Here is a 14114-nt window from a genome sequence, read left to right on the forward strand (position 1 = left end):
TAAAAACGTACAGCCTGACTATGCCGTGAGTATGTGGAGAACTAAATAGTTCCATGACTTCACGTGAGGACTCTGGTGTGTCAAAACAAATATTGAAAGCGTGATGTGCCATTATAGCATGTGTCTGCTTTCTGCTCACATGGGCTCCCAGCCTTGGGTTTAACTGGGGCAGAGAGAGCAGTCACTTCACTCTTTCTTTTATCAGACGAGTAAACCCAACAACCCTTACCAAAATAAACATGCTGTAGTACATGCACAAACAGTTCAGGCTCTCCCAGTGCCCATAAAGCTCCAGATTCAAATCCAAACAAATTATTTCCATTTCATTCTATCAATCTGCATTTCATCAAAGCTGTCAGAGCACTCATCACGACTTCATGTGTCTTTGGTTGAGGGCATATACAGTATGGAAAAGTATCAGAACTGTAAATCTGCACAGGAGAAATCATATTAAAACAGAATACTGGTTAGTTGGCCTGATATCTGTAGGTGATGTCACATACTAGGGTTCCAGCTCCACGTAAAAGGAAAATGTGATCATGAATATAATCAATTATGCTGTGCTTTGTCAACGAGCCTAACAGTCACTGGGAGGTGCCACTTTGACCTATCAACTGTCAAGATGAGAATGAAAATATGTCAGTGTGGGCTACACTGCAGGGACAGGCTTGGATGAGGCGCACTGCATCAGTTACTTTCTTCTGTACATTTGTACTACTTCCTGGCCACTAATTAGCCACTGGTCTAACAATGCTGAGCCTTACCTGCGTGGTCGCAGTGCAACGTGCATGGCCCTCTGTTTACAGGATGTTGGATCTCACTGTCAAAATAAGGACATTGCAGAGTAAATTGCTCAGTAAAACTGAGCAATTTTAACTATTTAACTAACCCACATTTTAACTATTGTAACACAATTAAATTTTCCACTCCCATATTTGGGTTTAAGAACTATAGGTCCCTTGTAGTTTCTTTATATGAATGGTCACACTTTCCACATGAGTTGCATCAATAAAGTCTGAAGGCATAAATAGATTTCAAGTAATGCTGTTGCCAGCATGACTGGACATTAAAGCCTTTTCAGCATGTTGTCTTTCTGTAAGTGTCTTTAACATGTTCATTAAAATGACAGAAATACTGAAACTAAACAAAACCAAACTGCTGTTGTGTGTCAATGTGAGACCGATACAGGGATGTCAGCAGCTCAGCGTACAAGACAAACCAGCACATGGACAAACACACACACACACACACATCCTCACCTCCTTGGGTCTCCTTCCCAACCCACTGGCAACCATCAGGCCTGTTTTCAAAACACACAAACTAAAAAAGAAAAGAAAATAAAGTTGGGGCTGGGAAATATCTTGCCTCCTTTTTTTGTCTCTTTCGCTTTTTTTCCCTCCTTCTCTGGCCGTGCCTTTTCTCTGTCTCAGGGCCTATGGGTAGGCATCCTGCGGTTGTCAAGGTAACCTGACTCCCCTTTAAAGAAACAATACCCAGAGTGCGGCTTAGGCCTTTCACAGATACAATGGAGCCCACGCTATTGGGTGACACAGTTTCTTTCAGTTTCGCTGGCTAGACTTAAGCCTTGATAGTGAATTGATACTCAAGCAGGGAGCTCATTTAAATAGCTCCAATGGTGCAAACCTTTGCCACTGAAAGGCACAATACAGACAAAAGACAAATTTAATGACAGTGACAACTGTAAGCTAGAAAACACCCAGTGGAAACTTTGTAGATAACAATTAAGGTTAAATTAAGTTGTAATTCTGACTTACTGTGTTGTAACACAGTTGTCAAATAATTTAATTAGACAGGAATTATTGAATTTATTTCTTTATTTCAGGTTCGGCTTTCATTCGGTTTTAAGTGCTAGAATGTAAATGTGTGAGAGAAACCATACCAAGTTATCAAAGGGTCTGACATTTTAAAAGACATGTTTCACTGAGCATTAGCGGTTTTTATTTTTAGTCACAAATTCTGGTTTATGGAGTAATGTACAACTAGGAAACTTGCACCATTGGTGACAAGCAGCCACCCAGGTTGACCACAGATCACATCATAGTCTCCCAGGTACCTGAAGAGGGCGCCATACCTGTAGTTTAATGTGAATAAGGAAAGGAAATGCAGCTTAACCACAAATATTTTCTCAAAGCACTGAAAAAAATACAACTCTAAGTAAACGTGGGTTTTAATTGGGAAGCTTTCAAACATTTTTAAAGATATATTTTATGTTTTCATTGACACAACATGCTCTAATGTGTGCCAAGTATAGTTGTAGTATAGTATAGTTCAAAACTGCATACATTCCTGTCAAGACTGCCTTTAGGAGACAGACATTATTCTGTAAGGCATGATTCAAAGCAAATGGACCCCACAAAAACTGAAATACATTCGCAGGAAAAGATGACCGAAACAAAAATGGTATTGTGATCTATTTAGAGTTTGCTTCTAAAAAGGGTAATCATGAGAACGAACATGCAACAGTAATTAGATAACAGTGCCATACAGCATGCCAGAAGTTTCCAGACTACTTAACTAATTAACAACATCCCATTTGGATAGAGAGAGACACATATGTCGCTGAATCAGCTGACATACAGCGATGCTACAAACGGGGAGTGCGCCAATTTCTTACAAAATAGGCCATGAACACAATTTAGCAATCAACTTAAGGGGCCAGATGCCATACCTAACTCCTGTCAACAAGTAAGCAGTCACAACATTGAACCCTGATTGGCTGACAGTACCAGCCATGTCAGTTGAGGTAAACCTGCTGAGGCTACAGGAAGTCTTCTAGTTGCAATTAGACTCTACAGCTTATACCATTTATGCATAGGGACCTCTGACTTTGAGAGCTCCAATTTAAGATTATTTAATTATTGATTATCTGTCTATGCTGTATTAATAAACTAATCAATTACTCAATTATATGCCACTACCATCCCATTTTTGCTTATTTATATAAATCTTTGCTAATTTGTCTGACAAACAGTAAACAACAATAAACAAAGGTGCTCAATCAATTCACAATGATAATAACAAAGAAAAAACAAACAAATCCTCACATTTGAAAAGCTGTCACTGGCAAATGATTTCATTTTTACAATTTTAAATTACTAATAGATTAGCAAAATTAGCAACTGTACAGTTTTTGTGGATAAACCTTTATTTAGCCAACTGGCAGCTGCACACCGGAACAGTTGCAGACTTAGTGCCTTATCCAAGGACTATTGCTGAGAGACAATAAATTTGCACATTCACTTTCCCTGCACAAATTGATATCTCTAGGCTACAGAGGTCTATTTAATTGTACACAACCTAATTTGCTTGTGTTTAGAGTAAAACCCTGTTGTTAGTGGTGCATGCTTAAAAGGGAACTGGTCTAACCCATGTGAATTACAGGGTTGGTCAGATCTCTCAGGCTAGGTCTGTGAGTGTTTCAAGTCCTGCAGTTCTTTGTTGTCTTATGTGTATGTACAGTGTGTGCTCTGTGCATGTGTGCACAGGTGTGTGCATGTGTGTGTGAGATAGGAGGGTGGGGTGGGGTGGGGTTACTGGAGTGATGTCACGCAGTGTGTGGGAGCAGAGGGAATTGATGACCTCCATAAGCTATAGGACCTTTAAGCTTACTGGCTTTACACCCATCTGTCTCTCTCTCTCTCTCTCTCTCTCACACACACACACACACAAACACACTCACACTCGCTGACAATCCTTCATACTCATGTTTTTTCAAAGTTTTCTTTAATTTCATTCACAATCACCACCCACCCACTCACAAATACAATACACATGCATGCATGCACACACCAATTTCACATAACCAACACATGCATACACCCGCTGTCTGAAGGTCCTGAATGTGTTTAATGTTTTACAATGTGCAGGCAAATGAAATGTGAAAAAATCATAATGATAGTGAGTTCCTGCAGATTATTATGCTCATGTGATGTGACATGGTTGCTCTCTACTTTTTCTCTGCTCTCAAACGTAAGTGCCAAATTGATCCGCACAAGCTGTAGTTAGAGGTTGTGTACGCCACTTTGGCTATGAGAAACTCCTGCGTCTTCAAGAGAGACAAAATATAGTCAATATCATGAAGAAGTATAATGCTATGCAATTTAATGGGTGCTGAGATGGATTTCTCTTTTTTTGGGTGGGAAAATCCAGCTTTCAGCCAAACGCTGGTAAATCTTTGGCTAAGGTCTGATATCTGATTACCTACACTCTCTATCACACATCAACATATCAAGCACAATCTTTCTAACCTATTGCAGTACTAATAAGGTTATAGTAAATGAGGACATGAAAAACATCAGCCGTGTTTAAGAGGAAGAATACGAGACAACATTTTACCCTGATTTGTTCTGGGAGGCAATGGTGGTTCCACAATTTAATTATCAGTAATAACTGTCATGTGTTGGGCGGTTGTGTTTGGACGGTTGCTTTAAATACAGGACAAAGGCAGGGTTTGTTGCCCTTGCTAGGGTACTTCCTGTCCTCTTCCAGTGCCATCACTTTTACGGAAAGTAAATAAGAAAAACCAGAAACTGTGATCTGTTATGCAACCTCTACATGGTCACAGCAGCGTTGGCTTCTGAGTACACCATTGGAATAGGCTATAATATTTGTGTTTGGTGCACAATAGGACATTATCATACTTTTAATGGTTTTCACTTTTTGTGGTTTTCTCTGTAATGCTCCAATAATCATTTATGGAACTGTGTGGATAAGTGTGTCAGATATAAGTAGTAGCACATAATGACTACAGTATGTGTATTAGCCTATAATATGGTTTCTTCATTCACAACTTCTTGTGAATTGAGCAGAGCGTACAAAGAAGTGGCTGTAAACAGTGTATTTTTACTGTAATCAACCCTCTGCAGAGTCCTCTGCAGCTCCAGCACGTCCACAAAAGGGGACCTAACCAAGGATGGAGGCACTGCGCATGCCCAAGGCAACTTAATATGAATACTTCACGTCTCAAGACATCTCACATCCAGGTAAGGATAATGTCATGTTTACTTCTCAGTTATTTATCATTTGCTTACCAGTTTTTGGTTGTATTCCTTATTCCTGTCGCCGGTTTTGTGTTTTAAATGCATCCCTTTTCCACAATCTCCTCACATCAACAAACTCCAAGACAGCCTGCGGATCAAATTAATTTGGGGTTGGTAACATTCATGCTAGCTGGTGCAGCAACGTTAGCCAATTTGGCTTGGACCAATTTTAGCAGGTTGTTTTGGTGTCGACGTTTGCATGGCTTCGTGTCAGTATTGCGTGTTACGTTGTCCGGTTGCTAGATTTGTGTGTCTGGTTAAGGTTTCGTTAGCTGCTTACATGCACTGACAGGAGCCGCTTGCGGTTAGCTAAGGGTAACGCTAGCAATGCTAACTTGGCAAGTCTGAATGGAAAAGGGTGTATCAGATTTACTCGGGCGGTAATGTTAAATACCCTGTGACCCGTGTGCACAGGCTACTATCACCTCTGCTGGCTAGCTAACGTTTCTTGGTTATTAGACTGAAAATACAGTTTGTGCAACTTTGCGTGCATTTGCAGCTGCTATTTCAGTGTGTGGTGACACTGACAAACTGTAGCCGCAGATACTCCCATGTTACCTACAGCTCAGAGATAAGGTGGCAGACACTGACATTAGCCATTTATGTGCCAATGTATTTGTGTCTAACTTACATTTGCTTAGCCTCTGAGGTAAAATTGAAATATTTGATTGCTCACAGCAACGTTACTTAAACATGCCGACCCAGAGGTACAATTACAGTAAATGTCTTGGCTTTCTTTTAAGGCTTAAAAGGTCAGTCAGTGTTCTTCATAAAGTACTTTTGAGTATTCAAATGTAATTTGCAACAGATACGTCATCTTTTGGATAGGTGACTTATAGCATTAGACACAGTTGTGGTATTTTTCTGATTTTTGTAAAGGATTTGGGCAAAATGCATTAACACAATGGTGGGAGCTGTTGGTGCTTATTCAGTGCAAATATACAGTGAGTGTACATAGTTGCCAACCCATTTTCATTCCTCATCTATTACAGACACTATATGTTGACCTGTGCGCACATGCATTATGCGAGTGAAGTTGGCTAACCTCTTTTCAGGATAAGGACAGGCACTGTATGAGCAATTTTCATAACATTAGAAAATCCATATTGGCAGGATACTACTCCAATACCCTTTGGACCCTTGTTATTTATGCCAAGATTACCTGTACAGTATGCAAATTTAATTTATCATCATGGGGTAAGCAGCCCCAGTTTAAATTATCGGCACTAATGTTTAAGTCCCGGCAAGTTGAACCTAATGGCAGCAAAGCTTGTAGGGTTTGGCATCTTACTCAACATCATTTTTAGTTACAGTAGCCTTAATGCTACCATGCCTCCCTATGTATGTATACATGACAAGTCGAGTTTTGAAGACTATGGGTATCAAGGCTTTGGTTTAGGAGACCTCTGTTCATCTAAATAAGTGTTCTTAAAATGGATGATGTGCAGAGAGGGTATATTGCCTGATTCTGACAATGTATTTAATTGAAATGTTAAAGAAGCAATTCAATTTATTTTGTTGGGTCTGGATTAAAGTCTACCTTTTTACAAATTACATCCTGTATCCTGTGGGACAGTTAATCTCTTAACATACTTAACCATAAGTACTTGCAGTTTTACATGCAGTAATGTATTGGTATGCACATCCATGTGACTTGTTGGAAGAAGAAAATGATCTGACCATTTTCAGTATATTGCAAGTGAACTTTGCACATCATCAACAGTGTGACATGATTTGATGGTTGTAAAACAACCATTCTCAGTTTTTAAATATATTGCCAGTGAACTTTTACAGCATGCGCTAAGTTTTTTCCCTTACCACCAGAGATCCCTGTTTAATTACTTTAATGTCAAACTTTGCCTGGCCAATTAAATCTGTCTACAATATTGTGCAAAACAGGAGATCCAAAGTTGTTTTGTGGCTGTTATATGGTATCACTAAGATACTGCATTCCATTCGAGCTACGGGTTTACTTGATTTGTTTTTGCTTCAGATGAAATGAAATGCATGATGTACATGTTCTTTTCCATTTGTAGATCTTAACTAGAGCATACATCTGTTAGTGAAATATGCTAAGGATATTTTACAGTACAGACTTACTGTGGTCTGTATTCGCCTCAACTAATTGATATTAGTCAAGGAGGTACCCAGTTATATAGGAACAGGAGGAATTCTCCAAGGACTGACCTGGGTATGTCCATGATTGTCTTCCTTTATTTGATACTGCTCATTATAAAAATACATAACTGGATAATGAAAGTATTTATATGCTTTGTTGCTGCTGCAGTTATTTATTTGTCTCTTTTTTTTTTTATGATGATGCTCATTAATCTCTTTTTTTGTCTCTCTTTTGTGTCTTCCAGTAACTATCATGGGCAGTGAAGAAAAATAGGCTAGTTATCTGCTGTGTGGAGGACAGAAGGTTTGCCATACCCCAGAGCGTCCCTCCTCTCTTCCCACTCAGGCAGTCCAGCAAGTTTCCAGCAGCATGGCTGAAGAAGACTATGGCAGCTTTGTGGACTGGAACCAGATGGGGGATCTGGCCAAGAGCAGTGGGCCCACCAAGGTAGACTGTAAAGACCTGAAAGAGTTCAAACAGATGGCTCGGCAGGGTTACTGGGCCAAAAACCACAATCTACGGGCCCAAGTCTACCAGCAGCTCATCAAAAACATTCCCTGTCGTACAGTGACCCCAGATGCAGAAGTATATCGTGACCTTATGGGAAATGCAGCCACTAAGAAGCCCTCTTCCCACATTCCGCTTCCAGAGTTTGTGGATGGAAGTCCTCTGCCACAGTACTGCCTGAAGGCAGAAGCAGTAGCCTCAGCCCATCAGATTATAAACTGCATAGCTGGACAGTTTCCAGATATATCCCACTGCCCATCACTACCAGCTGTTACTTCATTGCTCCTTCACTTCAGCATAGACGAGGCTCAGTGTTTTGAGCATGTCAGCCGCATACTGGCCTGCAACGAGCCAGGCAAACGACTGCTGGACCAGACTTTCCTGGCCCATGAGTCTAGCTGCATGACCTTTGGTGATCTGGCCAACAAGTACTGCGAAGCCGCCCACAAACTGATCGTGGCCACAGCCCAAGATGTGCTTGAAGTCTACTCAGACTGGCAGCGCTGGGTCTTGGGTGACCTGCCTTTCAGCCACATGGTTAGGGTCCTAGACGTCTACCTAGTAGAGGGCTACAAGGTTCTCTTCCGTGTGGCTATAGCCTTGCTCAAGTTCTATCGCAAGCATAAAGCAGGGGCCCAGGGAGGCCCGGGCAACCAACAACAGGATTCTGGCAAAGTTAGGGCGGACATTCAAGCTTTCATCACGGGCATCGCCTCCACTGTCACACCCGACAAGTTACTAGAGAAGGCCTTCTCCATCCGTATGTTTAGCCGTAAGGAGATTACCCTGCTTCAGCTCACAAATGAGAAGTCCCTGCAGCAGAAAGGAATCACTGTCAAACAGAAGCGGTATAGTCAATTATCTTATTTTTACGTATTGATTTGTGAGCATTCTGTTGCTTTTACTTGAATCTAGGCTGCTGTTAAGCTGCATTACTTTGGCACACATGGCAATCCATCACATGAATTTCTTCCTGGTATACACATCTATAATATTTTTTGTCATCAAGGATGTAGCATTATGTGGTTTTGATAGTTATTCAGCTCTGCAGATTTTAAGCTTTATATTCTGGCTTGCTCTGGGAAATGTTTTAAGTTGCTCTTGCATCCTTGTCTCACAATGTTCTTGTTTCCTTTTTGTTTGGTTTCTGCCTTGTCTTTCCATCCACCATCTTCTGTCTCATCTGCACTTCCCTCCTGCGTTTACTACATTGGTTATTTCACAGTCCTAGGTGGGTTCTTTTCTCTATGCTACCTTCCAGAGCCATCTCTGTTTTCTTTAAAGGATTATTTCACTGTGATCATACATCAAAGGGTTGATCAATGTCAACAGACTCTCAAATAAATAAATGGTTACCTTGAATACATTCACACCATCATCTGCTTTAAATGACTTTTAAAGGTTTATGCATCATAAACTGTGTGATCTGCCTCACATTATGTACCTCTCCGTCTCTTTCTGTGTTATATACATATTTCTGGGCATCTGCAGGCGGAACGTGCAGCTGGCACTAAACCCGGACACCTTCTCCTCGGAGATTGTCAGTGCCAAGGAGATGCGGGACATCTGGTCTTGGATCCCTGAGCGCTTTGCCCTGTGCCAACCACAACTCCTCTTCACAACCTCCACCCATGGTTGCAGCCTGAACAGGTAAACTGTCCAGTGCTCACCTCAATACCAAAACATGTATGTTAGATTAATGTTTTACATTTCAGGCCTTGTTTAGCATTGAGTCTGAACTTGCTTCATGGCCAAAAAACTGAAAGGAAAGATAAATGTAAACATGAAAGCAATGCTGTAAAACAAACAGAAACATAGGCCAGAAGCAAAAAAGCAAAACAAATTTGTAAATTTGAAAGGAAAATTGCAAATAAGCAATAAGGTGCTGAGATTCCTGTCATAAAGTTTTTATTGTCTATTTCTATTAGGCAGAACACTGGCAGCTTAATGGGGCAGCTCTGTGTCATCTTTGTGATGGCAGTCTGTTTAGATGAACGGTGTTAGGCTTCCATCCGTGAGGGAAGCCAACACACAGTTCATCTAAACATACTGTCCACACTGGCATGACACAGAGCTGGATTAAAATCATCAAAATATTTCTAATAAAGAGGTCTGTGAAGGAATTTAGTTTTGTACTTTCTTTTTTTTTTTCTTTCTTAAACCTGTTCTTTATAGCGTACATACTGTGTCTGCAGTAACCAGCAGGCATGCCATTGTGGAACAGTGTAAACAAAGTAATTAGTCTTTAATAGAGTAATTAGGAACCATTAGCTGAAAGTTGTGTTCTATATTTAAACAGTGCCTTACTTAAATGTAGATGCACATGGGCTTTGGTAAATCTACCAAAGTATCCTTAGATTTAGCATTGGATGTTTATTAAGGAAGTCGCAATGAACTAAACTTTGACATTTTCTCTCCAGATTCTACTCGCATTGTGAAGGCTACGAACCCACTCTGCTCATCATTCGGACCACAGATGGAGATGTAAACACACACACACACACACACACACACACACACACACACACACACACACACACACACACACACACACACACACACACACACACACACACACACACACACACACACACACACACAGAGCAAACTCTCATTATTCCCTCATGTTGGAGGATGTTGGATGGATGCACATTATCCTGATAAAAAATTTGTACATAGGACATGATGAAATACCATCAGATATTTTATGTTATGATGATGATGAGATTGATGCAGCTCAGATTGTTAAGCTATCCTAATATTCAGGCTTTTCCACCCCATTGTTATGCATAGCCAAAATATAGTGTTACATATTATGTCAATCTTATATTATGATCTCCGCTTTAGTTAAGACAGAATTACTTTGACACTTTTTTTTTTTTTTTTTTTAAATAAAAAATTCTGTTTAGGTACAAAGTGAGCAGAAGTGGTCTCAAAACAAAGTAGCATTGGTCACACTCGTAAACTAGTTTCTGTCTCAGACACTTATTTCAAACTATCACTCAAATAGGGAAAATGCTTTTAAATGTTTTTTTTGCTGCCTGCAGATGCACTCGTTTGGCCAGCATATTCCACTCTAGCAAAACTTGGTATTGCATGTGGTTCTTACTAGGCACTTCTGTACTGACCAAAATATGGTCAGTCAGTGATTATTATTATTTTTTTTTTCCCCAATAACTAGGAAGGTCTACATTAGCTTTGTGCATTTCAAAATAGACTTGGGTTCAAATGAACTAGGCTTTATTCTTCCAGGGCCATTGCAGATGAGCTAATCAAAGAGACAAAACCGACAATGCCAATTCTATTTTTTGCCTTAGGTATGTGGAGCCTTCCTGTCCACAGATTGGGAGGAGCGGAAGAGAGGAGGCAACAAATTGAGCTTCTTTGGCACAGGGGAGTGCTTTGTCTTCAGAGTGAGTTTATTTCTAGTATCTTTACTTACTAGTAAACTTTCAACAGAATAAATATATATATATATATATATATATATATATATATATATATATATATATATATATATATATATATATATATATATATATATATATATATATTTTTTTGTTTTTTCCATTTTAGGTGAATCTTAAGGTTTAGACAGGAAGGAAGTCTTAAGGTTTTCATTTTTGAGCAGTACCACACTATAGCCACCAGAGGGCACAATCCACCTTGTTTTCACATGTTCTTGATATCTGTGTCACTGCCCCCACTTGGCGTGTCAGGCTCCTAATTTGAAAAAGCCTGCCTAGTAGGTCACAGTTCACCATACTGGCATTGCCATGTCTGCAGAACAAGCACACATTGTGCTCTTCTGCTTTGAGCTTCAGATATAACTACACCTATGCTAAATATAGCAGAACAGACTGGCTCTCTAATGCCTTCTATATAAATTATTTACTGGTTATCTGTGTTGATGCACAGCTGTGGGCTATGTGAGCCAGAAAACCCTGTCATCTCACACACTAATACTTAAGCACACACAGATCGGAAACTCCTGTAAGCTGATCCAGTAGTATCTGGCCTCGCCATCACCTGACACCAGAAGAAAATGGAGACAGTCAGCAAGGACTGATGTCTATCAGATATTTTTTATTTAGTTAATGTAATACTTTATTTAAACAGGTAGTCTCATTGAGATCATGATCTCTTTTTCAAGAGACCCCTGTGTACAAGAATAAGCATGAACAGTTTAAGTTTATTCAAAGAAAATTCATGCAAGTTTAGTTTTTACATTGGAAAAAGCAATTAAAAAAGTGGAATTGCTTGAAAATGAGAGATTTTAGCATCAAAGTTTTTTTTTTTTCTAGCTCATTCCGTAAGGAGCATAGTATTTATAACCAGCGCTTCCAAGCTTAGTTTAAACATGGGTAGCAGCTTAAGTTACAATATCTTGTGTCTTGACAGTGTAAGTATTTATGAGACCAGAGATCAGAGATAATGAGGCTGTTTTTGTTGTAGAGCCTTATAGATAAATAACATACAATGCAACTCCAGTTTGTCGGTTAAATGTGCAGTAGTCAGTAGTCAGATCATCACATGAAGTATCTATTATGTTAGGTATCAGGGCTTTTAAGATAATTTCATTGCCACTTTGTATATGTGTGTTACTGTTAAAGAAAATATGTATCTCTTTTTATGTAAATTAATGTGGAGTACTATTCCATTTAATGTGCGACGCTCAGGTGTGTAATCGATGATGAATGCCTGTTTCCCTCGCTAGCTGAAGCCAGAGATGGAGCGCTATGAGTGGGTGGTGATCAGCCACCCTGAGTTAGCCTCCTCTATCAAGACTGAGGGCCAGGAAGACACAGCCTCCTCTGAGGGGCAAAACTCAGACAACAATGGTTTACAGCAGCCAGAGAGACCTGCTGGAGACCTGTCGCCCTTCCTTTCTGCACGTCACTTCAACCTTAACTCCAGGAATACTTCCATGTTCATGGCTGGCAACTTTGACTCCATCATAGTGGGTGAGCGGATTCATTACTGTAATGTAGGCTAACTGTTGTGTATTTGGCATTTTGGGTCTCCTTTTTACATGGTATTTTTCTCTTGCGCCATAGCTGGCCAAATGTAGATGATTTGCAAACTGTTTGCTCTTGTGTCTGATCAGGGGGAGGTGATGGCAATGCTCTCTACATCGACTCTGAGCTCAACCACGGGCGCGCTGGCAGCTGCGCCACCTTTGACAACCCGCCCCTGTGTGCTGAGAGCTTCCAGGTCTCACTGCTAGAAGTGTGGGGCTTCCAGGACGCCATGGCCGCATAATACTGTACACATAACCACAAAGTACACGTGCATACACATGCATAAATGGAGATCCATACAGGCATGGGCACATAATATGCATATTGACATATAAAACATGTTATGGCAGAAAATCTTGATGTAAAATGTCCAGCAAAGCGTTGGAGGTGGAAAACACAGGTATGCAAACAAAATTACATCCGTCCTGCAAATTCATATATGGTTATTTTTTATTTTTATTTATTAATGCAATTAATCCAAATTGTGAATCAAAAATGTGATATTTTTGTGTTTGATTTCTGTGTTTGTTTATTTTTGTATAACAGATTTGTAGTATGGTGTGCTAATTATGTTGACGTGTCTGGTAATATGAAGGAAGTCAGGATCAACTCTAGATAAAGCCGATAAAAGGTTAATTTAGAGGATTTTCTCATGTCTGCTATAGTGTGTTCATGCTGAGCTGAATCATTTGAATTTCTGAATGTCAATTCAGTCTTTTATGTTCTGTGGTTTAGCTCAGTCTGCCAAATTTACTGTATTGCTATCTCTGCAGTCTTAAATGTTATTTACCAGGCCATAAGGTTTTTAAGATACAATTTGTGAAGTCAGGAGTTGATTTGGTGAGCTGTGTTTTTAAATGTTGGAAAACTATATAAAAACGTGGTGAACTTCCAGTTCAGCTATTTTTCAGTCAAGTCCTGACACATTTTCCCCACTTTAATTTGCTGTACATATTTTGGAGATCTGCTAGTGAAATAATGTGGTAAATGTTTGTGAATATCAGTGGTGAATTTAAGTGTTGCTATTTTGCACCATATGTCAAAGCTTTCATTTGAATGAGTGGCAGTTTCTCCTTTTGTGTAGTATATGAATATCCATGTGAATAACAGTACAATTTTTGTTTTTTAAAGAAAAAAAAAAACTCAAGGTGTTTTTGGTTTACAAGTAATGGCGATAAATGCAGTTTGCTCATCCTTCTCTTCTTCTTACCCATTTCCTGCTACTTCCGTCCTTTCCAGTGTGAAGATGGTAACAAAAAAAAAGTCCAAAATGTTGCCCTGTTGGCAAAGTGTTGCTGTGGTTATACACCCTGTTTGTACTTGTATGTTCAAACATGTGCTCCAATGAAATATCAATTGTCAAAATGTATTCTACATGTGAAAATACAGCAATATGCTTTGATCAGA

General features: G+C 39.7%; 1 protein-coding gene across 3 annotated transcripts; it reads left to right on the forward strand.

The window, feature by feature from the left end:
* The first annotated feature begins 4906 nt into the window (after window positions 1-4906).
* On the forward strand, window positions 4907-14114 carry tbc1d24 (TBC1 domain family, member 24). Of its 3 annotated transcripts, none has more exons than XM_028567419.1 (8): window positions 4907-5003; window positions 7424-8534; window positions 8912-8917; window positions 9178-9336; window positions 10107-10170; window positions 11004-11099; window positions 12404-12650; window positions 12794-14114. In XM_028567419.1, the coding sequence occupies exons 2-8, from the start codon at window positions 7549-7551 to the stop codon at window positions 12946-12948; spliced, it is 1713 nt and encodes a 570-aa protein (XP_028423220.1). In that variant the 5' UTR covers window positions 4907-5003; window positions 7424-7548; the 3' UTR covers window positions 12949-14114. The 3 variants fall into 3 exon arrangements, with proteins under 3 accessions (XP_028423220.1, XP_028423223.1, XP_028423221.1); XM_028567420.1 differs by lacking the exon at window positions 4907-5003 and adding an exon at window positions 5014-5170; XM_028567422.1 differs by lacking the exon at window positions 8912-8917.

Source organism: Perca flavescens, chromosome 21 (genome assembly GCF_004354835.1).
Source record: "Perca flavescens isolate YP-PL-M2 chromosome 21, PFLA_1.0, whole genome shotgun sequence".
NCBI classification, from domain to species: Eukaryota; Metazoa; Chordata; class Actinopteri; order Perciformes; family Percidae; genus Perca; species Perca flavescens.